The following is a 16,400-nucleotide window of genomic DNA, read 5'->3' on the forward strand; positions in this document are numbered from 1 at the left end:
TCCCCCAAATGCCAGTTTGTATCTCATTTTCATATTTTTGCTTTCAGTCAGGCCTATCCTTTTTTCTGCCATTAACACGTACTTTGGAACCAGGCGTTGGTTTTTTTACTACACAGTGACCACTCCTCTTGCCTTTTGTTCCATGATATCTTTATTATTTAATCTCTCCCTCCCTAATGTTTCCCTGACCTTTCCTTTTGTTCGGTGCTTATCCTTACACCCTTATCTGAATCAGGGTGTAATATTCTCCAATTCTCTGGCACCAATGCTGTATATAAGGTGGATCAGAAACTTATGGCCAATATCTCTGCAATTTCTGCCCTTGCTTCCTTCTGTATCCTTGGATGCATCTCATCCTCGCCTGGTGACTTATAAACTTAAAGTACAGCCATCCTTTCAAATACTTTCCCTTTTCAAATTTTAGCCCTTCACGTGTCTTAACTGCTTCCTTCTTGGGGCTTGGGCAACACCTCCTTCCCTGGTAAAGACAGATGCAAGGACAGACATAGTGAGTGACAGATGCAAAGTTCTGAATTAAAAGATTATTTCACTCACTGAACCAGAATTTCCAGATGTCGTCATCGACCACTGCTTCCTTAAACCAGCATCTCCAGAAAAAACCCTCATGATGAAAAGTGGCACCAGCTTGATGGGGTTGCACAATTATATCGCCCTTCTAAACATGAAAGAAAATATTGAATCATTCCATCACTTGCAGTATCACAATATTCAATAACATATTATTTATATCATCTTTATTTTTAAAAATTTCTTTTTTTTTAGAACAGTACAGCACAGTACAGGCCCTTCAGCCCTCGATGTTGTGCCGAGCAATGATCACCCTACTCAAGCCCACGTATACCTATCCCAGTAACCCAACAACCCCCGTTAACCTTATTATTTTTTAGGACACTAAGGGCAATTTAGCCTGGCCAATCCACCTAACCCGCACATCTTTGGACTGTGGGAGGAAACCGGAGCACCCAGAGGAAACCCACGCACACACAGGGAGGATGTGCAGACTCCGCACAGACAGTGACCCAGCCGGGAATCGAACCTGGGACCCTGGAGCTGTGAAGCATTTATGCTAACCACCATGCTACCGTGTTAATATTCTGTTAATATTCAATTAAGTTGGCTGAACACTAAACGACCAAAATTATTTTTCAAATTCTTTTCTGCACAACTTGAATGAATGAAATGAATGAATGAAATGAAACTAAATGAAATGAATGAAAATGAAAATGAAAATCGCTTATTGTCACAAGTAGGCTTCAAATGAAGTTACTGTGAAAAGCCCCTAGTCGCCACATTCTGGCGCCTGTTCAGGGAGGCTGGTACGGGAATTGAACCGTGCAGCAGCAGCACTTTCCATTAAAGTGAAAAATTTCATGAACACTATTGAAAGAAAACTTTATTTGACTGAATTAATTGTATTAAAACATTGATTATATATATTAAGATAAATTAATACTTGAAACATGTCATTTTAAAATGCATTGTGAACTCTTGTATCAGCCAGTGCCTCTCAAAACATTCACATTTACGTCCAATATCATATATGATTTATATGTGGCGAAAATATCAGATTTTAAAGTCAAACTTTGTTAATGTTAACGCCACCATAATACCGCATTTCAGGAACAAAACCTGCCAAAATTATTGCCAACTCAATGAAGGACATGTAAGGAATAATAGAATGCAAATAATCTGATTGCTTTACTTAGCTCTTTTGGAATCTGTTAATGAGAATGGCACCAATTTCTCTCATCAGCAAACAATGACAACTTGCATTTATACAGCACCTTTAATGCAGTTAAGTACCCCAAAGCACTTCACAAGATTGATTAACAGGCAGAAATCTGAAACTGAACCTTATGGGGCACCATTCTCCCAAATTTAACATGGCGTTCCAATCTACGAGAATCCCAACCTCACCCCCCCCCCCCCCCCCCCCCCCCCCAACAGCCTGAACACACAATGCAAGGGTACCCGGTTCCCCCGCACAACCCCCAACACCCACACCAGGCACCACCAGCCCAATCACACATGCACAAAAAATGCCAGCTTGGCACCTTGGTAGTGCCAATCTGGACCCTGGCAGTGCCAGGCTGGCACTCAGGTGCCACCAGCAGTGCTAGGACACCATCCTGCCCAAATGGAATGAAGCTGGGAGCCTGTGATCCCCTGGGGGACCCCCACGAGTGCCGTTCCATCTTGTCCCCGTTTGTGGGAATCAGTGCTGAACGGCACTCACCCAAGCTCTCTGAGGCAAAGGGGATGGATCTCAAAGCCTCAGGTACCTCGGGAATCTACATATTCGAGTTTGGCTTACTGCATCACTCTAATATGCAAATTTGCAAAAAAGTGATCCCGCCCACAATGGGTGGGATTCACATCCCAACGTCTTGATTCAACTCTCCATGAATTTTCATGGCATCAGGTCAAACATGGGCAAGGAAACCTCCTTCTGATTATCACCCACTGCTGTAATTCAGCCAAAAGAATGAATATTCATCGGGTCTTAGGAGGAGGAGCAGGTTATTCAGCCCTTTGAGCTTGCTCCTCCCTTCAATAAGATCACGGCTGATCGGATTGTGGTCTTAACTCCACCCTGCTGCCTGCCCACAGAACCTCCAATCCCCCGTCTACTAAATAAATGTTCAACTGTACCCCAAACAAATTCAATGGCACAGCTTCCTCCAGATTTCAGGGAAGAGAACTCCACAGATCAGCACCCTCAGATAAAAAAATTCTCCTCATGTCCATCCCAATTCCAATGACCACTCCCCCCTGCTCCCCTCGCTCCAATCCCTCCTCACATCCTGCCTTCCCCATTTTAGCCCCCCCACCACCCCCAACGGCTATCAGGGAGGGAAAGGTCAAAACATCGGCCTTTCTCACCCCCTAGACTCCCGGGTCGTCCAACAGCCCAAATATCGCCACCTCTGGACTCGGAACTAACTCCACCCCCAGCACCTCGGACATCATGTCCGAGACACCCTGCCAGAACCTTGGACATGCCCAGAACATGTGGACATTTATTTGCGGGCCCCCCCCCCCCGCACACTGCTCACATCCTCTACCCCAGCAAAGAAGCTACTCATCCTCGCTACCGTCATCTGAGCCCTTTGTGCCATTTGAACTGGATGAGGCTTAGCCTCTCACGTGATGAGGACACTTTCACCCTCCACAAGGCTTCCGCCCATGTCCCAGCCCCCACCTCCCCTCCCAGCTCCTTCTTCCATAATATCCCACCATAATTACCCTCTCACTTCATCCACTTCTTATAAACACCCAACACCTTCCTCCCTCCCAATTCATCCTCCGACAGCACCTTATCCTTCAACCCCAGGAGTGGCAGCCCAGGAAGAGCTGGCAATTCTCTCCCTTACAAAGTCCCAAACCTGCAGGTTTGTAAATCCATTCCCCGTGTCCCAATACCGATCCCTCCCCCACGGCTCATTTCCTAGCCATAGCAATATTCGCCGCCCAGTAGTAATTCATCATATTCGGCAATGCATGCTCCCCCCCACCCCAACCAAGAAAGGCCGTCTAACCCTGCCACACAAACCCAGAGATCAGCCTATTAACCTTTCTAACGACTTGGGAGGTTCTGAAATACAAGCAGAAACCTTGGCAGCACTGTCACTTATACTGTCTGCACTCATCTTGCCAGCGACAGCGGCAGCACATCCTAGCTCTTAACATTTGCCTTCATCTACTCTACCAACCAAGCCAGGTTCTGTTTTTGCAGCTGCCCCCAACCCCGCACCACTTAGAAACTCAAATACCGAAAACCCACCCCGACCACCCTAAATGGCAGTTCCCCTCGTCTTCTTTCCTGTCCTCTACGTCTCAATCGGAAACACCTCACGTTTTGCCCATATTCAAATTTTATCCCGAGAACCAGCCAAGCTCTCCCAGGGTCCCCATGATGCCCATCGGGTCTGAAATACACAGTAGTAGATCGTCCGCATACAATGAGACCCTCTGCTCGATGCCTGCCCCCCCCCCCCCCCCCCCCCTCCACCCACACAATCCCTCTCCAGTCCCTCGACGCCCTAAACGCCATTGCTGGCGGCTCTATCGCCAAGGTAAAAATCAGATCCCAAATATTTAATCAGATCATCTTCCATTCTTCTAAACTCCAATGGGTATAGTCCAACCTGTTCAACCTTTCTTCATAAGTCAAGTGAATGCCTGTTGAACATACTTTAGTCGAATCACTGAGAGTATCAAAGGAATAAAATGTTCTCTGGGCAGGGAATTTCAATGCCCATCACCAAGAATGGTTCAGCCGCACTACCATTGACCAAGGTTGCCAAGTTCTGACTGACTGGACATATAGCCTTTGTACTGAAGTGTAGCACTCACCTGTCCCTCGGCCTTCAGTTGAATGCTTCCTGGACCATGGAATTGTGTTGTTGATGGCTGGAATCCCTAGTTATTCAGCAATCACAAAGCCACTCTGATGCTGCTGATATCAATCAAAACTGACTGCCGAGCATGGACATTGACTGTGTGATGAGTAATATACTGGCCAATTGTTTTTCTCCTCTGATGAGCCATCCCCCAGAGCCAATCGGACCCGCCAGAACCCTCCATTAACACACTGCTGACTGATGTACCTGCAGCTCACCATATCTCTGCACCAAGCACCAGCACAGATACAGGTGGTGACAGAGTTTCCAGAGCACTGGCAGTTGGAAGATTGCTGTACACCAAGGACATGCGGAGTCTGGGGCAGATGATGAGCCTCAAGTGTTGTCCATCAGACAGTAGGTGCTGGATATCTTGGAGGATGCGCAGGAAGATCTGTCAGAGATCCCTGAGGGTCTGCGCGCCATGGTCTCTGTAATGGAGGAATCCATGTGCAGCATGATACTGCATTGATCTGGTGCTCCGAGTGCACTGCCTCCTCTATTGGGAGAGTGGTGACTGCCATGGAGAGGCAGCTCAAGTAACAAACTCAGGGGTCCCTGGTGTTGCGCTCAGACATGCAAGCCCTCACACGACCCCAATCTCTCTGCTAGGTGTGGAGCAGTCTGAACAGAATGTTAGTTATGAGCTTGATGCAGCTATGGGCTGCTGATTGGGAGACAACATGCAGATCCCCCACTGACCGCTGGAATAATCCCCCTGCATAACAATTGAGTATACTGTGACGTTCAGAGCCACTGGCATTGGATGCTCACCCACACAATTGGAGGTGACCTCTACCCCAATCATATGGCACAATTATGTCATTGTGTCCCATGAGAAGCGGAGTCCGCTGCAGCAGTGGACCTCAGACATGTTGCGGTCGCTGTACACTCTGGCAGCAGGGTGGTAGCATCTTCTGCAGTGCAGTACAGCTTGCTCTCCCTACTGGTCCTACACCCCAAATGCCTAGGCCTTGCCTCCCACATCTTCCTGTGTAATTGCCTACAGACATCTGTTCCCCTATACCTAGGGTTCACCTCTTCATGCTCAGAGGCTAACAATGAAAATACTTCAAACAGAGGAAAAGATCTGGGGCGGAATTCACCCCCCCCCCCCCCCCCCCCCCCCCACCCCCACGCCGGGTGGGAGAATCGTCGGGGCGCCGCGCGAGTCCAGCCACGCCGCCCCGGCACCCACACGCAATGCTCCCAACCCCCCCCCAAAACCGGCGCGGCGAGATTGTAATGGGCGAGTGGCGATTCTCTGGCCCGGATGGGCCGAGCGGCCTGCCCAATACGACGGGTTCCCACCGGCGCCGTCCACACCTGGTCGCTGCCGGCGGGAACAGTGCGGGAACACTGGGGGGGGGGTTGGCCTGAGGGGGGTGGAGGGGGGCTCTAGCACCGGGGGGGGGGCCTCAAAAGGGGTCTGGCCCACGATCGGTGCCCACCGATCGGCGCGCCGGCCTCTCTGAAGGAGGAACTCCTTTCCTCTGCCGCCCCGCAAGATCCATCCGACATTTCTTGTGGTGCGGCCGCGGGGTGGACGCATGCGTGGGTGACGTCATTTACGCGGCGCTGGCCGGGGTGGGAGAATAGGGTGCAAGGAGCGGCCTCCGACGCCAGAGTGGAACACTCCGGTTTTCACTCCGGCGTCGGGACTTAGTCCCCCAATGGGAGAATTTCGCCCCTGATATCTCAGGACTAAAGCAATACCAACCTCTCCCCTGATCTCCTAACTCTCACAGCCAAAGCTTCAGACCGCTTTTATGCCACCCTTGAATGAGAATTGTGAAAGAACGGGCTGGCCACATGCACAAGTTGCCCATGTTCAGAACTAAAAATTGCATGAGCAGCATTAAATTCTAGTTGATTTTACTTTTAATGGCCTTAAGAAGCTTAATAATTGTTGGCACGTGTGCTTGCGACTCGCGCGTGCCGCACACCATCTAAAATATGATGAGCATGCATGATGATATCAGGGTACGTTGGGCGTGCACCTAAAAATATCACAATAATTCAAGCCTACAGACTTCAATTGGTTTCTCCTTTAATTTCTGATTTGGGAGCATTTTGCTGCAGCAGACTGTTTAAAATGTCCTCTGCATTTGTTAGCAAGGCATTCTTCACACAGGTGCAGCCTTTTCCCGCCACAGTGACAACACTGAGTAATGGCGGTGACCGCATCCTCAACACTGTTTCCCTGATTTTGAGTAGGTGCGCTGCTACCTCTGACTCCTAAAATCCTACACTATTTCAGTCACTTTGGGACATGAAATCTCCCCGTCACCTTTGAGCAAATATACATTTTTGCTTTTTCACTTCTGCTGGTGCTGTTAACAGCATAACCTTTGATTGTGTTAAATCCTCCCTTGAATGTAGAAAATCTGATAATGCCTCCTACAAGACTTTGATAACAATGTGATCTTGAATTAATTCTTTCAGGGCTCTATCTTCGTATTTCTCAAATCTTTGGGTACATCTATTGAACTTCTCCCTTTTTAAGATTGTGTTCCTGCTATGGCAGAAATCTGTATCAAAAGAATTTTGAATATTTTCATATGTCACAGTTCCTTCATTTATGTCCTGTCTGACCAATATGCCATCGACACTACTGCCTGTGGTGCAGAGAATGGTACTGACCTGTTCCTTGGTAAGCTCCTCTGTTAGTCCCAAAGTGGTTTTGTACCTGGTACATCCACAATGCCAGTTCTGCCACTTCTTGGCTTGATCTGGGATTTTCACATGTTCAAAGTACTCTGGTAAAATTAAGATCACCTCCATGACTTTTCTTCACTCCTGCCTTTCTTCGAGTTCTAGTGACACTTTTCCCATGCTGTCCTTTCTTCTGAATCATTTTCCTTGCAACCTTTTCAGTCATTGGGCTTTTTCCATGGTGCCTTTTCTGTTGTTTTTTTCTGCTGCTGTCATCTGGTATCATTGTTGTGGGTCAGGACAGCCCCACCCAGGACACCGACAGACATGAGACTGGAAGACAGGACAGTGACACACAGCGAACAGGTGGAGACGAGGCGCCACCCCAGGGGACCATGGACTCGGAGTCTGACGATGCGCATGCCACGACACCACTGCTTTCTCCAACACCCTCCACCATCGCAGAAACACTCACCTCGGTTGGGCACTTTAGTGGTGAGGCTTCTGGTACACTCACTGGTGTGCACAACACAGCCATCCCGCTACAGCAGGTAGGTAGGAGCAGCAGAGGAGCCGGGAGGCCGGAGGGCATCCTGGCGCAAGCGAACATCTGCCGCCCAGACGGGTCTCGGGTTCCTGGAGTTACCACACCCACCCATAGACCCGATGCAGCCACCAAACCTGGGACGAAGGAAGAGGGTGATGGCTGGCTTACAGCAGCTGCAGACGCAGGTGTAGGAGTCCACCCACGTCCAGGAGCTGGGAGTGGTGCCAGTCATGCGTGCCACCCAGGCCGAAACCGCACGGGTGGTGTCCGCGGTGGAGGCAATGGGTGCGACGGTGTCAGACATGGGGAGCAGGATGCAAGGCCTGGGGCGTCCCATGAGGGCGGCGTGTGTGGCCCAGGACATGGCTTCCCTCTCACAGGAAGCCATGAGCCAGCGGCAGATGGCAGAGGCGCTCAACGCCACGGCCCAGTCCCAGCAGGCAATGGCCCAGTCCCAGCAGGCAATGGCCCAGTCTCAGCAAGCCATGGCGCAGTCCAGGCAGGCAATGGCCCAGTCTCAGCAGGCAATGGCCCAGTCTCAGCAGGCCATGGCACAGTCCCAGCAGGCAATGGCCCATTCTCTGTAGGCCATGGCCCAGTCTTAGCAGCCCATGGCGCCGTCCCAGCAGGCAATGGTCCATTCTCTGTTGGCCATGGCCCAGTCTCAGGAGGCCATGGCACAGTCCCAGCAGGCAATGGCCCAGTCTCAGCAGGCCAAGGCACAGTCCCAGCAGGCCATGGCCCAGTCTCAGCAGGCTATGGCGCAGTCCCAGCAGGCCATGGCTGAGGGCATCGGCGTCATTGCCCAGGTGCTGGCAGGCGTCGCCCAGACACAGACAGGGATGGCCAACTCCCTCAGCTCCATGGCTGCAAACCTGCAGACCCTTGTCGATACCAGCTCGGGCCTCCAGGACTGGCAGCGGCAGGTGTCAGGGGGGCATCGGATGGCCGGTCCGTTCGCACCCCCGACCCATGTAGAGGCCCGGGGGCCATCAGGCACCCCGAGGGAGGAGGAGGTGCTGGGGCCCGGAACAATGCAGCAACTCGGACCCCCCCCCCCCCCCCCCCCCCCCCCCCCCCCCCTTCTGTCCCAGGTGCATCTGGTGGGCAGCGGGCAGGACAGGCTGGCAGCTCACCATCCCAGTCGCTCGAGCCGCAGCCTGGCCCATCTAGGCCGGGCCGCGCCAGGAAACGGCCGCCAAAGGGATCCCGAGTCACAGGGCAGGAATCACAGGAGTCCACCTTCAGTTCTGCTGTACCGTCTGGGGAACCACCTAGATGTAGTCAAAGGGCCCGTAAGGCCAAACAATTAGACACTGAGTAAGTTGGCACGGTGCAGGGCAGAGACGATTTTAGGGGCTAGGGCACATGTATGGACAGTTAGTAATTAAAATCACTTTCACACCTACTGAAGCTGCCTTTGTGTACTGTCTGAAGCATGCGGGGGTGTCACGTACGTTGAGCGCCAGTGTGTGTGTGTGAGGGGTGGTCTTACGTTGGCCCCAGGTGAGTGTGCCCCCCCCCCCCCTCCACCTGGGCCGCCCTCTCCATCCCCCCAGGCAGTGGATGGGACCGTGCGCTGCAGTCTCACGGCCGCATGCAGGGATGGTCCGGGTGGATGGTGGTACTGTGGCCATGGGTCAGACATTGTCCAACGATGTGGAGCCAAGAGCTCATCGCAGAGCGGGTCGTCATCATCCTCCATGGCCTGCAATAGACACGCTTCCCCCGGCGACCGTGTGAGCCCGGCCCGTTGTGCCGCAGGTGGATGTGCAATGGAGGGGTGGCGTGCGTGCGGGTGGGGTGGGGGTGGTTGGCGGTGGGTGGGGGGGGTGTTGGTGCTGGGTGGGTGAGGGGGGGGTTAGGGTGTTGGTGCTGGGTGGGTGAGGGGGGGTTAGGGTGTTGGTGCTGGGTGGGTCGGGGGGGTTAGGGTGTTGGTGCTGGGTGGGTGAGGGGGATGTTGCCATGGTGTGCAGTATATGGCCATACTCGCCGATTCGCACGCCCCCTAGTCAGTGAACCGGCGGCTACCAGCCCGTCCTGTGCCCGCTGGCCCAGCCGGTAACGGTGGGCAGCCTCCCATCCATGTCCAGCCTGCCTGTCCTGACCATTGCCCCCATCTCTATCATCTAGGGAGCTCTGCGCCTCTTCCTGCTGCACCTTCACTCCCCCCTCCTCTGCCTGCGGCACATCGCCCCTTAGCTGGGCTATGTTGTGCAGGACACAGCAGACCACAATGATGTAGCCGACCGTATCTGGCGGGTACTGGAGGGCCCCCCCAGAGATGTCTAGGCACCTGAAACGCATCTTCAGCAGCCCAAAGCACCTCTCTATCACACCCCTGGTCGCTGCATGGGCATCATTGTAGCTGTTCTCCACATCACTCTGTGCCCTCCGTATAGGCATCATCAGCCACGACCGCAATGGGTAACCCCTGTCGCCCAGCAACCAGCCCCTCAGCCGGGGTGACGTTCCTCAAACATGCCAGGGATGAAAGACCGCGACAACACGTATGAGTCATGTACACTTCCCGGGTACCGGGCGCAGACGTGCAGGATAACCATGCGGTCATCGCAGACCACCTGGATGTTCATGGAATAGGTCCCCCGCCTATTGGTGAACACGGCCCTGTTATCTGCAGGGGGCCGCACGGCGACGGCATCCCATCGATCGCGCCCTGGACCATGGGAAAACCGGCCATGGCAGAGAAGCCCACGGCTCTGGCATCCTGGCTCGCCCGGTCCACAGGGAACTGGATATAGCGATCTGCAATGGCATAAAGGGCATCTGTCACTGCCCGGATGCACCAGTGCACCGATGCTTGCGAGATGCCGGACAGGTCCCCACATGGCACCTGGAATGACTCCATGGTATAAAAGTTCAGGGCCACCGTAACCTTGACGGACACGGGGAGAGGGTGTCCTCTCCCAGTGCCACGCGGTGCCAGGTGTGCCAGCAGGTGGCAGATGTGTGCCATGGTTTCCCGGCTCATCCAGAGTCTCCTCCTGCATGCCAGTCCGTGAGGTCCTGGTACGATGATCGGGGCCGGTACACACGGGGCCTCCTCCGGCGTCTCCGTCGCCGTTGCGCCACGACGTCCTCCACCCTCTCCTCGTGCTCCTCCTCTTCTTCGTGCTCCCCCTCCTCCTCCTCGTACTCATCCTGTCGAGCGGGTGGCCCTGCAGCCTGGGCGCCTGCCCCTCTCTGCCATGCTCCTCCTCCTCCAGGGCAACATGTAGAAAAGCGGCTGCTGCCACGGTGGCCAACATCGCTGGCTGATCAGAAAACATGACGGCCTGCGTAACGACAACATGTCATCATTGCCCGTACCCCCACCCCCTCCCCCCCCCCCCCTCCCCCCCCACGGGCAGTCAGGTGCCATGTGCTGCATGGGCCTGACTGTGGGAGGGTAGCACCTGGCCTGGCGGACAATCTCCCTTTCCCCCTCCCCCCCTCTCCGGCACTCGCTCTCTCCCGGTCTGCCAAATAGTGCCCCCCTTTGGACAGGCTCGCCACCTCTGGACCACTCCCCACCAATGCCCCCAACCCCTGCCAAAACCCCCCTTTCCCACGGATCGGCTCCCCCACCCCCCCTCCCCCCTGACTGTGGAGGCGCTGGACTCAGTCCGCAGCCGTTACGCCGGATTCCCGAAAAAAGAACAGCACACTCACCCCACGCCATTGGAACTCAGACCATCAAGGGCAGAGCATCAGGGGAGGGCCTCAGGTGACGTCCTCAGGCCTTCCCAACGGCGTGCGGCATACTCTGCGAGGACGCCGTTTTGGAGGAGGCGGAGCATCGCAAAAGTGGCGCCGGCCACGATTTCAGCGCCAATGGAGATTCTCCAGCCGATCGCCGCACGCGATTTTGGTGTCGGAGACCGGAGAATCCCGCACACTATGTTGGTCTTCATTGCAATAACAAAGTCTTGCTACAATTGTACAGGATATGGTGAGACCGCATTTGGCGCACTGTGTTCAGTTTTGATTTCCATTTTTAATGAAGGATATACTTGCATTGGAGGCAGCACAGTGAAGATTCACTAGGCTGGTTCCTGGGATGAAAGGATTGTCCTGTGATGAGAGGCTGTGTAAATTTGGCCTATATTATCTGGAGTTCATAAGACCATGAGACGTAGGAGCAGAAATAGGCCACTTGGTCCATCAAGTCTGCTGAGCCATTCAATGAGACCATGGCTGATCTGATACAATCCTCAACTCCACTTTACAGCCTTATCCTCATAACCCTGGATTAAGAATGAGATGTAATCTTATTGAAACATACAAGATTCAGAAGGGGCTTGACCGGGTAGATGCTGAGAGACTATTTCCACTGGTCCAGGAGTCTAAAAATCAGGAGCACAGTCTCAGGATAAGGTCACAATCGTTTTGGGAATGAGATGAGGAGGGATTTCTTCACTGAAATGGTTGTGAATATTTGGAATATTTTACCCAGAGGGTTGTCGATGTTCCAAAATCGGATGCATTTAAGATTGGGTCAGACAGATTTTTGGTCTCTCAAGGAATCAAAGGATAGGGAAGTGAGTGGGAAAGTGGAGTTCAAACCACGATCATACTGAATAGTGCAGCAGGCTCGATCGGCCATATGGTCTATTCTTGCTTCCCGCTCTTGTGTTCTTGTGGTCTTGTGAAGTTAGAATGACCAAAGCATCAACAAGTATATTACTATATTCAATAATATATGTCAACATGTCCATGCAGACTGATTATACAGATGTATTTAATAGCTTGGCTTGAATTTCACTGGATCTCCTTTCAGTCTGCATCTGTAACTCCACTGGAAACGTATTGGCAACTTGCTGCACACAGATAAACTTATGTTTCTGCTACACAAATCAAATTATGGGAGAATCTCTAAAAAAACATTCTCTATCTTTATGTAATGACTATAAAATAAAATGTGCTTGTGTATTTATAGTCTGTTTTCTATTTTCACATATTCACAGATGGCAGAAAGCCTAGTCGCCTGCTGAATAACATTTGCTGCAGTAGCGTCCAAGCCTATTGAACTTGCAGAAAACAAAGCATGGATTCAAGCTTTTGAAATGTGAATAGTCAAGTGTTTCAGGAAAGATTGAGTGAAAGACACTGGTGACGATAGAGCAAAGGAGGTGATGAATGAAGATGAATGAGTGTGTGCAGTTTAGAGATCTGGTAAATTAGCTGTTCTTTCAGTTATCTCACGCTATAAAAAAACCATTGATCTTTACCATGCAGAAGAAGGTCCTTCAGCTTGTCACATCTGTGCTTGATCTTTGAACGATCCAAAGCTAATCCCTCTGCCCTGCTCTACCTTCATAATCCCGTACTTTCCTCTCCTTCCAGTGTACAATTACTTTTTTCTCAAATAATGTGTGTTTATGCCTCCTCTATTCCTTCTGATAAAGCATTCCATGATATCTATCTGCAGAAAGAAATTACTTCTATCCTTTCTTTCTATTATTTCAAATGAAATGGATGGCATTTGCCACAACTAAAACCCAACAGACCCAGTCCACCCCTTGAACCATTTAGATTCTCCAACAATAAGAAATAGGGCTGGATTCACTGATTTTGAGGCTATGTCCGGAGCATATGTCTAGTCTTAAGACCAAAAGGTCAGTGCCGCTCTCGCACCGATGCTCCGCCCGGTGGGGGGCTAGCAGAGTTTCCAACGTCCATTCTAGGCCGGACAGAAGTAATCCTTCTCAAGCATCTCTTGATAATTTTAATGCTTCATTCTTTGTAACTTCCTACTGAACCAATGCTGCACCTTTTCCATTGTTTTTATATTTTTCCTGCAGTAACTCAGTTATTACACAAATTATTTCCTCAGGGTTTCGCGGGTATCTGCTGACCTTCTGCTGAACTAACAGTGCCCACATTGGAGGACCTATGAGAAAGTCCTTAGCATTGTACTTTAGGAGTGCATCATCTTTCCTTGACTTCTCTGCAGCCTTTGGCAATGTGCACCACACCAGCTCAGTGGAACTGCCCTTACTTGGTTCCCCTCTTATCTATCTGGTTGTAACCAAAACATCTTTCAAAATAGTTTCACTTCTCAACCCTGCATCATTAACTCTGGAGTCCACCTTTTATCTATTTTTGGCCCCTTCCTCTTCAACACACCAAATTTACGACATCATCCACCAACATGGGGTGAGATTCCATTTGTATGCTGACAACAGTGAGCTCCTCCAGTCGATGTTGCTGGACAGCTTGTCCAACACCAGTGCTGTATGAGCTTCAAATTCCACCAGTTAAACATTGTGAAACCATAGTCTTTGGTCCAGCGCACACTCTATTCCCTTGTGGTAAAGGTCATCTCCCTGTGCAACCAGTATCTCAGTCTGGACAAGCATGTCACAATAGAACATGGACTGAGCTCCCAACTTCACACTCAATCCAGAGACCACCTACCATGGCATTCTTAACAGTCTCAAACTTTTAAACACTGAAATAATTTCAAAATGATGGTAGTAGTACATTCCTTTCTTAATTTAATTAATTTTCATTATATCTATAAAAGCTTTGGCCAAGGTTCTGAGCTTTATTCAGTAATATTTAAGACGGTAAAGACATTTCCTGAATGCAGGAGAGTATATAATGGAATTTTGATTGCTACTGCCTGAAATGCTGAATATCCAGCATATTTTATCCTGCAATCTTAATGGTTAATACTGCCATGTACTAATTAGATGCTGGTTGAAAAAACGAGTTTAATTTCACAATTTATTAATTTACTTTTTTAAACTGTATTATCCACTATTATTTTTTTCCAGTACAATAATTCACGTTGTAAGTGCAATTCACCATGAGTAAATACATTGCATTTTATATTTAAAAACGGCTGGTGTTAAAATGGTGACTAACTATAAACTGGCAGGAATGCTTCATAAAGGACATTTATTACCGTTAAATCATATAAGTCTTAGGACGACAGCGACCAGTATCTGTTGGAACACTGAGCGATATACTGTACTGTGGAGTTTAAAATTTGAATACATGTTACACCCTCGAAATTGATCATCTGTATTCGCCAGAACCGCTTTCGGGGTTCCCAAACAAAATTTAATTTCAGGTCGTGTGAATAGATAATGCAGAAATGAATGAAGCCACTACGTTTTAATTTTCATGTATTGCAATCAAATACAGCATACTTTATCATACTTAGTTTTATCATACTTAGCTGTTTGAACGATTTTATTCTCTGCTCCCCCACTAGTTCTGGTTGCAGAAGTCTGCAACATAACGGAGATTGACACTAACCTCTGCAGAGATTGAATCCGTTCTATTTTGGACGGAGGGACATGTTTCAGTGGCCAGCAGCCAGTAGTCTGTGCCGAAAGCCACGAGAAAGAGTAGAACTCCGAGAGCTCCAAATACCCCGGCGAAGAATAAGGCCACGCTGAGTTTCATGGTGATCCGCGTAGTTTATTCTATATTATTAACCGTTGTCTAATTGAATGAAGGAAGTTCCTCAGGCAGATCCCCCGTTCGCTCGCACTCTCCGTCTTTGCCCCGTTTTAGGAATCTGATCTTGCTTTCCTCCTCTTTGCACACGGGTGCAGCGATTCAAAAATAACCGACCTTCTTGTAACCATGAGTGGGAAGTATCGTCGTTCCCATGCGAGTGTCAGAGCAGGGTTTAGAAAAAGACTTACTGACCTCTCCCTCTGCGTTCTGATCTCAAAAGTATTGGGACAGTGGAGAATGCAAAACACTGAGCAATGACATGGCATCTCTGCAGATAGCTATTTGTGGACAGTGTATAACGCTTGTAACTAGCTCCATGCCAACATGCAGCACAATCACTTCAAGCTGCCTCATATGTGATCCTGTTACTCTGCGTGTCTTTTCAGTAGTTTGTGAATATTTCTTTAAGATGATGGCGATATAGAGTAACAATAACAACATATTTTAATACATGGAACATAAATTCCAGGATTTTAATCCAGCAACAATGGAGGAATGGCAATATTGTTCTGAGTCACGATGGTGCATGGCGGGGAACTTGCAGGTGCTGGGTTTCCATGTGTCTTGCAGTCCTTGTCCTTTTGGGTGATGATGGCCTCAGGTCTGGATGATGCTGTTCAAAGAGGCTTGACACATTACTGCCGGGCATCTTGCAAGTGACAGGCACTGCTGCTGTGTGTGGTGGTGGTGGTGGAGGGGGGGGGGGGTGAATGTTTAAGGTGAAGGGTCAAATGGGCTGCTTTGTCCTGCATGGTGTTGAGTGTTATTGGAGCTGCACTCATCCGGGCAAATGGAGAGTATTCCATCACACTCCTGACTTGTGCCCTGTAGATGGTGGACAGGCTTTGGGTAGTCAGAAGGTGAGTTACTCGCCATGGGATTTCCAAATTCTGACTTGCTTTTGTAACCATAGCATTTATATAGCAACTTGTGAGATGCCCAAGAGGCCAGAATCAGAGAATTGCAGAAAACTCAGACTGAAATAGGGAGGGGCAAGGCCATGGAGAGATTCAAAAGAAAGAATACAACTTGTAAAATTAAGCTGTTTCTAAATCAGGTCCCCATGTAGGTCCGTGAGTACAGAGGTAATAAGGGAAAGAGATTTTCTGCAACTTAAGACATTGGCAGCAGGTTAACCTCAAGCATATGAATGGTTGAATATGGGAGACCAGGACGGAGTAAGCCTCGAGGTAACAAAAGCAGGAATGAGAGTTTCAACAGCAGATGATATAAAACGTGGATGAGTCAGGCAATAATACGGAAGAGCAAACAGGCATTCTTATTGATGATATGAATAT

General features: G+C 50.0%; 1 protein-coding gene across 2 annotated transcripts in view; it reads right to left on the bottom strand.

Moving 5' to 3' along the window:
- Positions 1 to 15,380, bottom strand: part of LOC119977669 (transmembrane protein 182-like) — a 77,473-nt gene extending 62,093 nt beyond the window's left edge. The window contains exons 1-2 of one of the 2 annotated variants that reach the window (XM_038818845.1): positions 14,896 to 15,380; positions 556 to 676 (exon numbers count right to left, since the gene is read on the bottom strand). In XM_038818845.1, coding sequence (XP_038674773.1) covers positions 556 to 676; positions 14,896 to 15,045 — 271 coding nt within the window. In that variant the 5' untranslated portion in view covers positions 15,046 to 15,380. The other variant, XM_038818846.1, reaches the window with a different exon arrangement.
- Between the last annotated feature and the right edge of the window lie 1,020 nt (positions 15,381 to 16,400).

This window comes from Scyliorhinus canicula, chromosome 14 (assembly GCF_902713615.1).
Source record: "Scyliorhinus canicula chromosome 14, sScyCan1.1, whole genome shotgun sequence".
Taxonomy (NCBI): Eukaryota; Metazoa; Chordata; class Chondrichthyes; order Carcharhiniformes; family Scyliorhinidae; genus Scyliorhinus; species Scyliorhinus canicula.